The sequence below is a fragment of the Dunckerocampus dactyliophorus genome, chromosome 19 (genome assembly GCF_027744805.1).
Source record: "Dunckerocampus dactyliophorus isolate RoL2022-P2 chromosome 19, RoL_Ddac_1.1, whole genome shotgun sequence".
Classification (NCBI taxonomy): domain Eukaryota; kingdom Metazoa; phylum Chordata; class Actinopteri; order Syngnathiformes; family Syngnathidae; genus Dunckerocampus; species Dunckerocampus dactyliophorus.
Window position 1 is genome coordinate 15,071,924 of NC_072837.1, and position 12,645 is coordinate 15,084,568.

At 39.6% G+C, this 12,645-nt stretch overlaps 1 protein-coding gene across 12 annotated transcripts in view; it reads left to right on the top strand.

Annotated features, from left to right (window-relative positions):
* The first annotated feature begins 360 nt into the window (after window positions 1–360).
* Window positions 361–12,645, top strand: part of gtf3c2 (general transcription factor IIIC, polypeptide 2, beta) — a 32,247-nt gene continuing 19,962 nt past the window's right edge. The window contains exons 1-15 of one of the 12 annotated variants that reach the window (XM_054762152.1): window positions 362–1,039; window positions 1,298–1,416; window positions 1,878–2,147; window positions 2,214–2,403; window positions 4,946–5,466; window positions 5,765–5,895; window positions 6,006–6,095; window positions 6,194–6,332; window positions 7,270–7,376; window positions 7,487–7,991; window positions 11,421–11,554; window positions 11,671–11,858; window positions 11,939–12,021; window positions 12,087–12,164; window positions 12,246–12,344. In XM_054762152.1, the coding sequence (XP_054618127.1) occupies window positions 7,334–7,376; window positions 7,487–7,991; window positions 11,421–11,554; window positions 11,671–11,858; window positions 11,939–12,021; window positions 12,087–12,164; window positions 12,246–12,344 (1,130 nt within the window). In that variant the 5' untranslated portion in view covers window positions 362–1,039; window positions 1,298–1,416; window positions 1,878–2,147; ... (4 more) ...; window positions 6,194–6,332; window positions 7,270–7,333. Of the gene's footprint in view, window positions 1,040–1,297; window positions 1,417–1,877; window positions 2,148–2,213; window positions 2,404–4,945; window positions 5,467–5,764; window positions 5,896–6,005; window positions 6,333–7,269; window positions 7,377–7,486; window positions 7,992–11,420; window positions 11,555–11,670; window positions 11,859–11,938; window positions 12,022–12,086; window positions 12,165–12,245; window positions 12,345–12,645 lie in introns of all 12 variants that reach the window. The other 11 variants (XR_008567017.1, XM_054762145.1, XM_054762153.1 and 8 more) reach the window with 11 other exon arrangements.

Below are 12,645 nucleotides of genomic sequence, written 5' to 3' on the forward strand. Positions count from 1 at the left end.
TAATGTTTTTTTGGATGTCAAATATTACATTTCAAATCTTCTTACTTTATTTCTTCACGGGATTAATAGAAAACAACCTTAGAAAATATCACTATTGGACTTTTAACCTTAAAGTTGCAATGTAAAGCCTGATGCGGCGTATTTGCAGTGGTCAAATTGGGTGCCTAAAACCTATACCAACCAAAATAAACAACGATGAATTGAATCGAAAATATGAATACATGTGCCAATTTGCTTGGTTACTCTGCTTCGATTACGATTAAATGAAGGAGTTGATCATTCCCACAGTCAATGAAGGCATCAGTGGGTGCAGTAGCTCTTTCTGCCGAGAGAGGGCATTCCACGGTGCAAGCAAGTACACACTGTCCACAGTTCACACGTCTTTTACGCGCATCAAGCTGGGCATCGGAGCGTCGAGACCACTGATCTAAAAAAAAGACTGGATCGAGCTTCTATTGTTTTATTTTTGAAGCCAATGGAAATTTGCGGCGGCCATCTTGGTGAGACCACTTTGCTGTGAGACAACAGTATGGCAACGCACTGGTAAAACTTCGATTGATCGTATAGCCACCAAAATCAACTGCTAAAGGTTATAACTACTCTACTCATCCTCGCTTCCTTCACTGGCACTCCTGATGTTTTCCCCCGCTCCCTTCATCTTTCTTCGTTTATTGCACCCATATGCACAACACTGCGTTCCGGTTTTTCCCATATTTTTCACTAATTCTGCGTTCGTATACCAGCACAATCACAAAGCTGTGGCGCGTAAGGTGGTCTCACCAAGATGGCGACGATCGAAAAAATCTGGCTTCAAATTTTGGCGCGTGAAAACAATAGGTTGCTCGATCCAGTCTTTTTTTTAGATCAGTGGTCGAGACCATGTTTGTGGTTCATCCGCTCCTGTACGGGGGAAGGCGAAGGTGGAGGCCGGCCTGGAGGACGGTAGGCTGGCTTGTCTCCTTCACCTCCTCAACAATGATGGCAGCTTGTTTCAAGTCAGCAGCTCACACGACATATCTTTGGATGGTTATCTTTACTTGTACGTTCTCAATTAACATTTTAATTGACCTCCATGATGCACATGGAACATACATTTATTTAAGCAACACAAATCGCAAATAAAATGCATGCTTTCAAATGGACTCTAATGGTTAATTAAAAGTTTTCCACCAATAGGCCTGATTGCGCCATCTCTTGTTTTCCTGTCGAATATGAAATACTGTACACACTTTCTCATCAGTCAGACTCCTGAGTCTTAACTCTTAGCAAAGCATTTTGGACATTTGTGTGCTTGCAGCTTTGGGGAAGGTCCTTTTCTGTTCCCAGTCAAGGCATGCCTGGAGGAGTTTGGTGTAGAAGAAAAGCATGCGCAAGCCAGGTCCAACATCAGTTATCACGGTTATCATTGTTATCACGGTATGGTTGAATGTGCTCAGAATGTTTAAAAAGTACTGATACACACACAGAAGTCTAACAAAGTTTTATCTAAAAAACAACATTCAAATAAACAACACACACAGTATGCTTTCCTTGGCCAAGCCCAACGGTGCAAACTGCGCATGCGCGCCCTCATCTGCGTGCTTGCCGCTTATCGGGCTCGAAAGGGCACGTTTACATCAGAGAGATACACAACGTATCTAACGGCTGCTTCTCTCAGGAAATGAGCAGTGTCCCTGGTTTGTGAGTTTATCAAAGTATCAATCACGGTAATACTAACCATCGGGAGTTTTACCGCGGTTAATCAGTAATACCGGTGATGGTTACGTCCCTACTGACTAAACAGACTGAGCTTTTATAATTATACACCACATTTCTATCACTTCCTGGAAGTGTCCCAATACTTTTATCCATACATGTCTGTTTTGTCTCTTCCACAGTGAGGAGACTTACTGTGCTTCAAAGCAAACGATGGTTCTTCATGGCTGGAGCCTCATCGCACACACACAACGTTAAGCCTGTAACACTGACTCCACCCACATTGGGGGTGACATGCCACCTATGTACGCATCCAGGAAGAGAAAGACTCCACCCACATTGGGGGTGACATGCCACCTATGTACGCATCCAGGAAGAGAAAGACTCCACCCACATTGGGGGTGACATGCCACCTATGTACGCATCCAGGAAGAGAAAGACTCCACCCACAGGTGCCGTAACCGCTTTCGTTTTTTTACATGAATTATTCGTCATCACGCTGTCATCCTCTCCGCTAGGAGTCCATCGGACGCCAGAACCCACCCACCACATGAAGGACTGCCACAAAGTGAGCGTGTACACGTGCACACGTCCACCGTTGTGATGCTGAGAAGTTTATGCACGTGACGCTCATGTTCGAATGCTTCAGAGTGATTAGTGTCGAGTCCAAGAAGTTGAGAAGATGAAAAGAACTCCTGATAAAAGCAGGTAGGAGGCAGGCAGAACATCTTGAACAGCTTGAAGTGTGTTGAAGTCTTCTGACTCATATCTCAACAGCTGATTTCAAATAATACAGAAATAAATGTTTGGATAATAAGACAGAAACATGTCCAAACTTTTTCCAGCGAGGGCCACATAGTGAAAAATGAAAGGATGCGACTTTGCGATGCGATGCGACTTAGATATTTTGTAAAAAGTAGACATGGTAAGACGTTATATATACATTTTTCAAGAAAAACCTGCATCTCAGCTTTACCGTGTGTTTTTTGGTCAATTTTCCAAATATTTCAACTTTACTCTTAAATAATCTTTGTGAGATTTCTTCTTGTTTTATTGTGACTTTATTGCCAGAATATTTTGACTTTATTCCAATAATATCATTAATTTTTCCCCAACCATATTACAACTTTGTCATAATTTGAGGAGCAAAATAACATTTTTTCTTTAATATTTCAACCCTATGCTACTAAAATGACATTATTTTTGCTCATAATCTTACAAGTTTATTCTCGTAAAATGTTGACTGTTTTGTCATTAGAATACAACTTTTTTTTCTCTTAATATTTTGACTTTATTGAATTACAGCTGTTTTTTTCATTTCTACTCTTTTTTTTCTCTTTTTTTTTTTACATTTTCCAACCATTTAAACTTTCTTCTTGCAAATTTTCTTCTCGTAATTATAACTTTATTTTAACATAATTTTTTCTGCATCCTAATTTTCCAAGGATTACAACTTTGTCATTTTCTTTTTTCCTAATATTACTACTTTTACTTTATTTTTGTAAAATTACTGCAAATTTTTCCTTTTTTGCTTTTTTTTTTTTTTTAGTATTCATGTTAAATTATATTTTTAGAATGTGCCGCTTCTTTTTTTCTTTTTTATTTGGCTCATGGTGCATTCTAAAAATATAATTTCACAAGAAAACCTGAAAAAAATCCAGCAAAAACTGAAAAAAACAAGAATTTTACAAGAATAAACTCAAAATATATCCAGAAAATGTCTGAAGTCTAATGAGAAAAAGTTGTAATTTTTGCAAGAATAATGTCGTAATAATAATGTCATTTTAGTGGCATAAAGTTGAAATATTAAAGACATACATTTTTTTAAGTCATAATACTACAAGTATGAGAAACAAAACAATGAAGTTGTAATTTTTGGAAAATTAGGCTGCGGGAAAAAGTGATAGTTAGTAAAATGAAGTAAAAATATTATTGGAATAAAGTTATAATTATGAGAACAAAATTTACAGAAGAAATTTAAAATAGTTGAAGAGTTGAATAGAAGAAAAAAAATGTAATTTTGCAAGAATAAAGTCAAAATATGAGAAAAAAGTCATATTCTCATGAGAAGTAGAAATTTTACAAGAATAAACTCGTAACATGTGGAAAATTATTGGCATTTTAGTATCATGGAGATGAAATATTAAAGAAAAAATATGCTATTTTTTCAAAAGTTCTAATTATTACAAGTTTTTCATATTAAAAATGTAATTCTATTAATTTATATTAGTAAAATAATAATATTAAATTGTACTGAATATAACAAATATTTTTTTTAAGTCATATTATGATCAACAAAGCAAAATAAAGTGGAGGTTGGGGAAAAAGTTATAATAAAATGGGAGTGAAGTCAAAATATAATGGGAATAAAGCCATAATATTGCAAAAACAAAATTTATGAAAATTATTTAAGAAGAAAGTTGAAATACTGTATTTGAAAATAAAAAAAACGTAAAAAAAAAAAAAAAAGAAAATTTGATACTAATACGCTTTTTCACCCAAATCTTAAAGCTGACATGCAGTTTTTTCATGAAATACTGTATATACAGTATAACGTCTCAGCATATCTACATGTGTTGCTTTACAAAATATCAAAGTGGCAAAGTTTCATCCTTTCTTTTTTCACTGTGTGGCCCTCACTGCCCCCCCCCCCCCCCCCCACTGCAAGACAACCTCCCACACTGGTAGCGAAGGACATGCGGCCTCACTTCCCCCAGACCAGTGGACACCCATCTCAGTCTCTGGACTGAATAATAACAAAATAACAAAGGCTACTGCCAGTGTCACTTCCTGTCCTCCACACATCTGTCCGCCTGCCACTAAGGACCTATAGGGAACACATTCACTGTGACACACACAAGTAGGAGTTTTATTTAGCCTTAAATGACTTATGTACTCTTATTCTGTCTGATTTATTGGGTAACACGAGTGTAAAGCTATTTAAAGCCGCCATTATAATACATGACACAATAGCCACAGCAGGAAGTACGCTGTCCAGAAAAAAGAAGGAACTGCTAACATGTGAGTCTGTGTTATCTTATTTATGATATCTTATTTTCTGTTATTATATCTACTCAATTGGGCAATAGGAGTGTAAAGGTGACTATAGGGGTGTTACGTCATGTCTACAGGGCTCTAACGTCATCCCTCAATTGAATTTCTTTCTTTGGATGACATTTCTCAGCATACATGTATAATTTTACTTTTGTGGTGATGATTATTTACTGTTTTGTGTATTTTCCATCATCAGGACTGGTTTGTGACAAACAAAAAGGCAGCAAAGAAGTTTGAGAAGTTCTTCAAAAAGAGTCTAAGAGCCCAAAGAGTCTTTCCACAGCACAGAGCAGCAGATGATGTACACGTACCACCACCAGCAATTCCATGAGATGCAGCCCCCAACCCCAGAGTACCACAGCTTCCTCCTACTCGCTAACACCCACCTGAGCAGCGTGTGCTGCATTACACCTCTCTAGAGCCTCCACCTGGGCCCATGTGGATGGATATGAAACAAGCCCCGATTGAGATCGAGGACATGCACGGCGGGGATGGTGCAGAGAGAGGTGGCGAGATGATGGAGGTAGACAGGAGACAGAAGAACGACTACTTCATTTTCAGCAGCGAGTGCAGCAACTCCAACGCCGAGCAACATGGCCGACACAGACTCCCTGACCAGTGGGGTCAGAGATGGTCCGCTGCAATGGAGGCGTCAAGGCAGCAGAGACTCACTTTAAAAGGTCCCAGATGGTGCTCAGTAGGACAAGAAGAAAAGAGGTGAGGATGTCTGTGAGCGCTTGTTCTATCGTCTTACAGTATGTGACTACACTTTTTGTAGTGATACTTGTGTGTTTTTGACTGTAAAACATTGTGTTCACCGACTCGCTCAAGTCTGGACATTTACTTTGACAGACAATGCAGTACTTCCTCTTTGTGCCTCTCAACTGTCACCTAACGTCAACATCTTTTATCTTTACTGACTCATTTTAATTGTTGTACTTGAGATTCAGAACACGGTCCATTCCAGGATACTCGGTTTTGTTTGGACTTCATATTCATTTTCCTCTAATCATAGTTTTCTACACGTGATGTGCTACAAGAGTACAAACAACATATTATTCAAATCTTCATCTGGTGCTCTTTGTGGCTTGTGCTTCTGTTCAAGATCACAAATTGAGCAATGGCTACTCCAGTATATTTGATGAGGTACAGTATATATCCATGTGATCAAATCTTGATTTTTAATCTGTTTCAATGTTTAAACTCTGTAAATACTTTTATAAAACCGTCTGAAGTGGCCGCTATGTACCCGACAGATAATGGGCGCAGTCCCCCATATGCCGTTAGGGGGCGATGAGCGCCGTCCTTGCTACTATATTAACATGGCCGGCTGATGTAAGCACAGCGTGAGTTTCAGCCACAACAAGTGCTTCATAGTTCTCCTGATAAGTGGGAATGTAGCAGTTTCTTGCGGGCTAAAAGCAAATGAGGTGTTTTTTTTTAGGACTATCTGATGTTAATACGCGACAGATCAGTTCACCGGCTTGCGGAATCGATCCTACGTGGCCAGATCCGAGCATCGTGGACTCTGTACGCGGGTTGTCAGCCTTCGCCACCAAAAAGGTGCTGGTGGGACCTACAGGGTGAGCTTTATAACCATGATGCCATGTTCGTTTTTCTGATGTTTCTGATTATGTGCCAATTTCAAAAGTACTTGAAGTACAGTTGTTTCGTGGCGTACCACTGCGCTACAATCTACTTAGCAGGTTAGCATTAGCCGTGTGCGTGGTGTTAGCCTACTAGCATGAGAGGACATAGCCGAGGATGAAGTGTAACTTCTAAACAAAAATACAAATATCACTAGCGGTGTTTACTGTTAGAAAGTACTGCCGAATAAAGGAACGTATCTATCTTACTCCTATTAGCTGTACATGACATCTTTTAGACAACATAACCAAGTAGAGGAGGTACGGAAGCGTAGAATTGTCAGATAGCTCAACCATCTTCGGCTTGTTCGTCCGAACATATGACAAAGCAATATCCTCATGACCGTAGTCTGGCTAATTTGTAGTTATATCCGAAACAAACTCCGGGTCTGTAAAAAAGAGAAATGGAAAGCTATTTCAATTAGAGAAGGTGACAGTTGCACATGGGGTGGAGTGGTTCAGGAGTAGAAGGTCGTCCGGTTACCGGATAGGTCGGATTCGAGTCCCATTTCCTCCAATCCAGGTCCCTTGGGCAACGCCCACTAACCACCGTGGAGCGCGACTCTGCGGGCGTCAAGGCACGAGTAACATGTGCCAAAATATTCATCTTCCTTTCATATACTCACCAGCATAAGATACACTCAAGAGCTGGATCAAAAGTTTGACCACCAAGAGTCAGAATTCGAACAACTCTGCTTATGATCCTGTACGCCACTGAAACCTGCAACATTAATCAAGTTACTGTTCAGTGAATACAATATCAGTCAACATCGATATCTTCGTCAATGCAAACAAGGCATCATTTTGTTAAATTTTTCCACCCCTGTATGTCATAATAATGAATGATGTGTCTGTGTTTCTGACGTATTTTCAGAGCAGGCGCAAAGCTACAGTGAGAAAAAACATCTTCTACACATGTGGAGACATCTGACAAGATCATGAAAGAAACGGCAACCGTAGATGCTGATGACCCGGAGCAAGGTTGACCACATTTTAGCACAATTTACCATGTTCCTTAATGTGTTTATTTGAGTCTCACTTGTACAGCGAATCAGAAAATGATTGCAATGATGGCATCACTTATCTTACAGGTCAAGAGACGCCATCCAAACCCTCCTTTGATTTGGTGCCCAGCCTGAAAGGTCGGCAGCGCAGGAAAAACCCCAGATATTCAGACTATGACACGAGAGACACAAACGCACATGAGAGGCAAAGTGATGAGGAAAAGTCTGCTACAAAGAAGCTGGGAAAGGAGGTGACGCCTCAAAAGACGCCTGCCAAGCGAGGGCGGCCGAAGAAGGTCCCCCAGCCGAGCGTGGACGAAAAAGCAGCGTCTCAAGTGTCTAACGGGGAAATGTCAACGAAAAAGACCCCTGCAGCAAAAAGGCCCCCTTCAAACAAAACTCCAGCTAAAACAAACATTAACAACACCTCCCCTGGGCCGGGGGAGTCTGTAGAGAATGGGACGCCAAAGCCCAAGAGGAAGTACGTGAGGAAGCAGGTAGTCAAGGCGGAGCCAGTCGCACGCGAGAAGAGTCCAGAAGTACCCGAGGAGGCGGAACCAGGAGGGCGCCGCAGGAGGAGCGCTGCTAAAATGTGAGTCACATGACACATGTGCCGCCTCTAATCTCGACTTGTTTGGTCCCTCAAGAAACTTGTACTGCAGCAAACTGGCGCTCCATTCTGTTTGCTGTTTAGAGGTACAGTTGTCAATCATAACAGTCGTCACAAATATAATTTTTTATACAGAATATAATTTATATTTATATAGAATTTATAGTTATATAGAATTATAGAATTTATAGTTTTGCTTTCACATAATTATAAATGAGGAATGGATGGAAGTTATAGTCAATGTATACTTGCCGTACACCCTGGAGAGATGGAATTCAATAAAGACTTTACAATGAAGTGCATCAAAATACAGTAGTTAATGAGGAACAAACCTACATAACCCTAACCACTACTCATTAGTTACTCATTAGTTCTTCATTAGTTCCTCAGTAATTACTTTACTCATTAGTTCCTCATTTGTTCTTCATTAGTTCCTCAGTAACTACTCTGTCCCATGTGCCTCAGTCGTTAGTTCCTCATTAGTGCTTCATTAGTTCCTCAGTAACTACTCTAAATGTATGTGCCTTAGTTCCTCAGTAACTACTCAACTCATTAGTTCTTCGTTAGTTCCTCAGTAACTACTGCATTTTTGTGTACCTTATTGTAAAGCAGGGGTCACCAACGTTTTTCCTTGTGAGAGCTACTTTTACAAAATGAAAATGGCCAAGAGCTACTCATTTTTGTAACATTTATTTTCACAGCTTATTTTAAACCCAAAAAAAGCAAATATGCTTGTTTTACCAGAACATCAACAAAATGCCGGTGTCCACAACTCACATTTTGCATTTCAGAATGCATTTCTTTCTACTGTTCTTTCATTATTAACTGAAAACCTGAATGAAAAGCAGGCTTGCGGGCCTCATGTGGTCGTGGGGGGCTACCAGGTGCCTGCGGGCACCACGTTGGTGATCCCTGTTGTAAAGTGTGACCGTGTTTCTCACCTTCTTCATCACATGCTGGCACTCGCAACTTTCTTTGGCCTCATGGCAGGTTATTCAGCAATAGGGCATATGGTGCTTTGTTTGCAGGGGTGTCCAAAGTGCGGCCCGCAGCTGTAATTTTATTGGCCCGCAGCACAGTCTAAAAATGTCATTTAACAAGGAAACTTTAAAAACAACAACAGCAGCAAAAAAGTCAAAATATTAAGAACATTTTTTTTTACTAGAGCAAAGTCAAAATATTAAGAGGAAAAAAATTGTTTTCGAATGAGAAAAGTTGCAATTTTATGAGAATAAACTTGTAAAATGAGGAAAAATATCATTTGAGTAACAATGCTGAAATAAAGGAAAAATACATTATTGTTGTTAAAAGATCAAAAGTTATAATTACCAGAAGAAAATTTACAAGAGGAAATAGTTGCGGGGAAAAAAAACATCTCTAATTTTACGTGAATAAAGTATAAATATTAAGAAAAAAGTCATGAATGAATGAATGAAGAACAAAAGTCGCAACTTTACAAGAATAAACTCATGTTATTATGAAAAAAAAAACATTTTTAGTAGTTTTTTTCTTGAGCTACATATATCTTCTTACCATAGTTCTGTGTGTTGGTTTACTTGTACAAAGTATCAAAGCGGCCCTTGCATCCTTTCGTTTTTCAGAATGTGGCCCTTGCTGGAAAACATTTGGACATCCCTGCAGTACAGGGTAAAAGGACTAGTTTGTTCCTTGCCCCTGTTTGCACGAAAACAGGGGCAAAATTTTAATGACAATTTTTGACCGAGGTTTGACTGTACCTCGATTGCTGCGAAAGTGCATCCTGGGGGCCATTTTCAGCTCAGAGCTCATTTTTTCGCGGCCCTCTGCATATTGTAGAACTAAAATGAAAGAATTATCAATAAGATATACTACACAAACTTGCTAAACTTACACACAACTAAGATGCTTTGATCAGACAGCTTAGCATAGGGTCAGGGGCGTCCAATGTGTGGTCTGAAATGTTTTTTTTTGGCGTTATTCTAATTATTTTTATTTTTTATTAGTTTTTTTTTTTTTTAAACAGCAGCAGAAAAATCAACAGTAATTTTACCAGAATGAAGTCAAAATATTAAGAGAAAAAGGTTGTAATCTAATGAAATAAAAGTCATAATTTTATGAGAATATCGAGTCAGAAAAATATAATGTCACTTTAAGTCGCATAAAGTGGAAATATTAAGGATTATCAATATTAAATATTATTTTTGTAACGTGATATTATGAGAAACACATTAAATAGTTTTTTGGGGGGGGAAATTAGGTTCAGGAAAAAGTTAAAAGTATTATGGGAATAAAGTCAAAATATTACAAGAAGAAAATTTGCACAAATAAAGTTGAAATAGTTGGTAAATAAATAAATAAATAACAACAGGAGAAATGGTAAACAATGTAATCTTACCTGAATAAGAATAATGTGAAAATATTAGGAGAAAGTCGTATTCTAATGTCGCAATTTGATCTGAATAAACTTCTAATATGGGCCGCACGGTGGTCCAGTGGTTAGCATGTTGGCCAACACAGTAACAGCCTGGAGATCGGAAAGATCTGGGTTCGATTCTCCCTTTCTGAGTGGAGTTTGCATGTTCTCCCCGTGTGTGCCTGGGTTTTCTCCAGGTACTCCGGTGTCCTCCCACCTTCCAAAAACATGCATGTGATTTTAATTGGTGACTCTAAATTGTCCATAGGTATGAATGTGAGTGTGAATGGTTCTTTGTCTATATGTGCCCTGCCATTGGCTGGCGACCAGTCCAGGGTGTACCCCGCCTGTCGCCCGAAGTCAGTTGGGATAGGCTCCAGCATGCCCCCGCGACCCTTATGAGGAGAAGCGGTATAGAAAATGGATGGATGGAAACTTCTAATATTCTGAGGAAAAATGTAATTTTAGTAGCATAGAGTTGAATTATTAGAGAAAAAAATTGGTTTTTTTTAAGTTGTAATATTATAAGAAACAAACCAATCAAAATGAAAAATTAGGTTGACGAGAAAGTTATAACACTACGGGAATGAAGTTGTAATATTATGGGAATAAAGCCATAATTTTGCAAGAAGAAAACTTCAATCCTTTCATTTTTCACTATGGGGACCTCGCTGGACACCCCTAGCATTAATTGAGCTCCATAGGATTGCTTTTAGGATTTTTAACACACAAAATGTGTCAAAGGGGGAAAAGTTTGGACCCCCCTGCCCGTGTACTTCTAGTCCACTTCTTTTATATCATCGATGTCAGGGGTGAAACATTGACATCCTAGTTTTGTGTTATAGTTGGCAAGCAAATGAGAGTAGTAACTAACAACATATCTCCTTAATAATGGATGAATTTTATATTCCGAGGGCCAGTAAAAAAAAAAAAAAAAAAAAAAAAAAGGAGCTGTGGCCCGAAAATGGCCCCCAGGTTGCACTGTGATCTGTGGCTAATGTTTTGTTCCACACTGTCAGGGCGATGAAGTTCCTCCACGCAATGGCTCAAGAGGAGATCAGTCATTCCGCTGAAGATCCACAAGCGAACAGTGACTCCATCCCCAAAACAGCAGAACCTGCGAGCTGTAACATAAGTTCTCAAGGTGGAAAAGGTACTAGCTGGAACCCGACTGAAATAATGTGTTGAGATGTAAACGGCATCTTTAATTAAAGTGATCGCTTGTCGTCCTTCGTGTGACAACGTCCTCTCATGTCACAACCAAACAAGGACGCAGAGGTCGCAAGAGAAAATACTCCGACAGCGACGGCGCAGACGACCAAGATTTTGTTCCAGATGTGGAGGAAGAGGAAGTGGACAATGAGGAGGAGGAGGAGGAGGTGGAAGACGACTACGACGATGATGATGTAGAGGAGACAGACTGGGATTCAAACTACAAAAGAAGCTACAGCAGCAGCGTCAGTCTCTCTCATGCAGACTTGACATGAGCCGGACAGAGATCCTGCACCAGAATGAACCTTGATGTTCTCTCCTGCAGGCCTCAGGCACCAAGCTGGAGAAGAAACTGGCCAGCAACATGATGAAGACCATTTGGGAGGCCTTCAATACATACAAGGAATTGTAAGTTGTGGACAAAACACACTTATTCTTCTCACGTTTCCCACCCTTGTGATCTGTTCCTGCAGCCGTAAGGTGCACCACAGCAGCTTGCTGTTCTCGGAGTGGATTCCCTCCTCCAGTGCCTGGACCCCGGTGCCACAAAGGTGCTCACTTCGAACTTTAACCCCCACAGTAGCCGTGTCGTCATCACAGACTAATATGAATTACATGTCATCTTTGTGCAGTGAAGTGGAGGCGTATCTTCCCCAGGAGCGCCGATCAGCTGCTTTCAAAGTGTCAAGGGAAGGTTGCAAAGAGGAGGCGTGTCTGCAGAGACTCAGCAGGTCAGACTCCAAAAAGTCGCAAAATATGGAGATGCATGTTTTAACACCGAGGTGGCGAAGGTGCAGCACATTCTAAAAACACAATTTAACAAGAAAACTAAAAAAAACAGAAAAAATAGAAACATGAGCAGCAGTTTTAAAGAATAAAGTCTAAATATTAACATAAAAAAGTGTAATCTATGGAGAAAAAGTGGTAATTTTACTAGAATAACATTAATATGATGAAAAAATAGACCTGCCATGATAGACAATAAACGGATTAATGGAACGATTGGGGGAAAAAACAAACAAGGTTGATAAT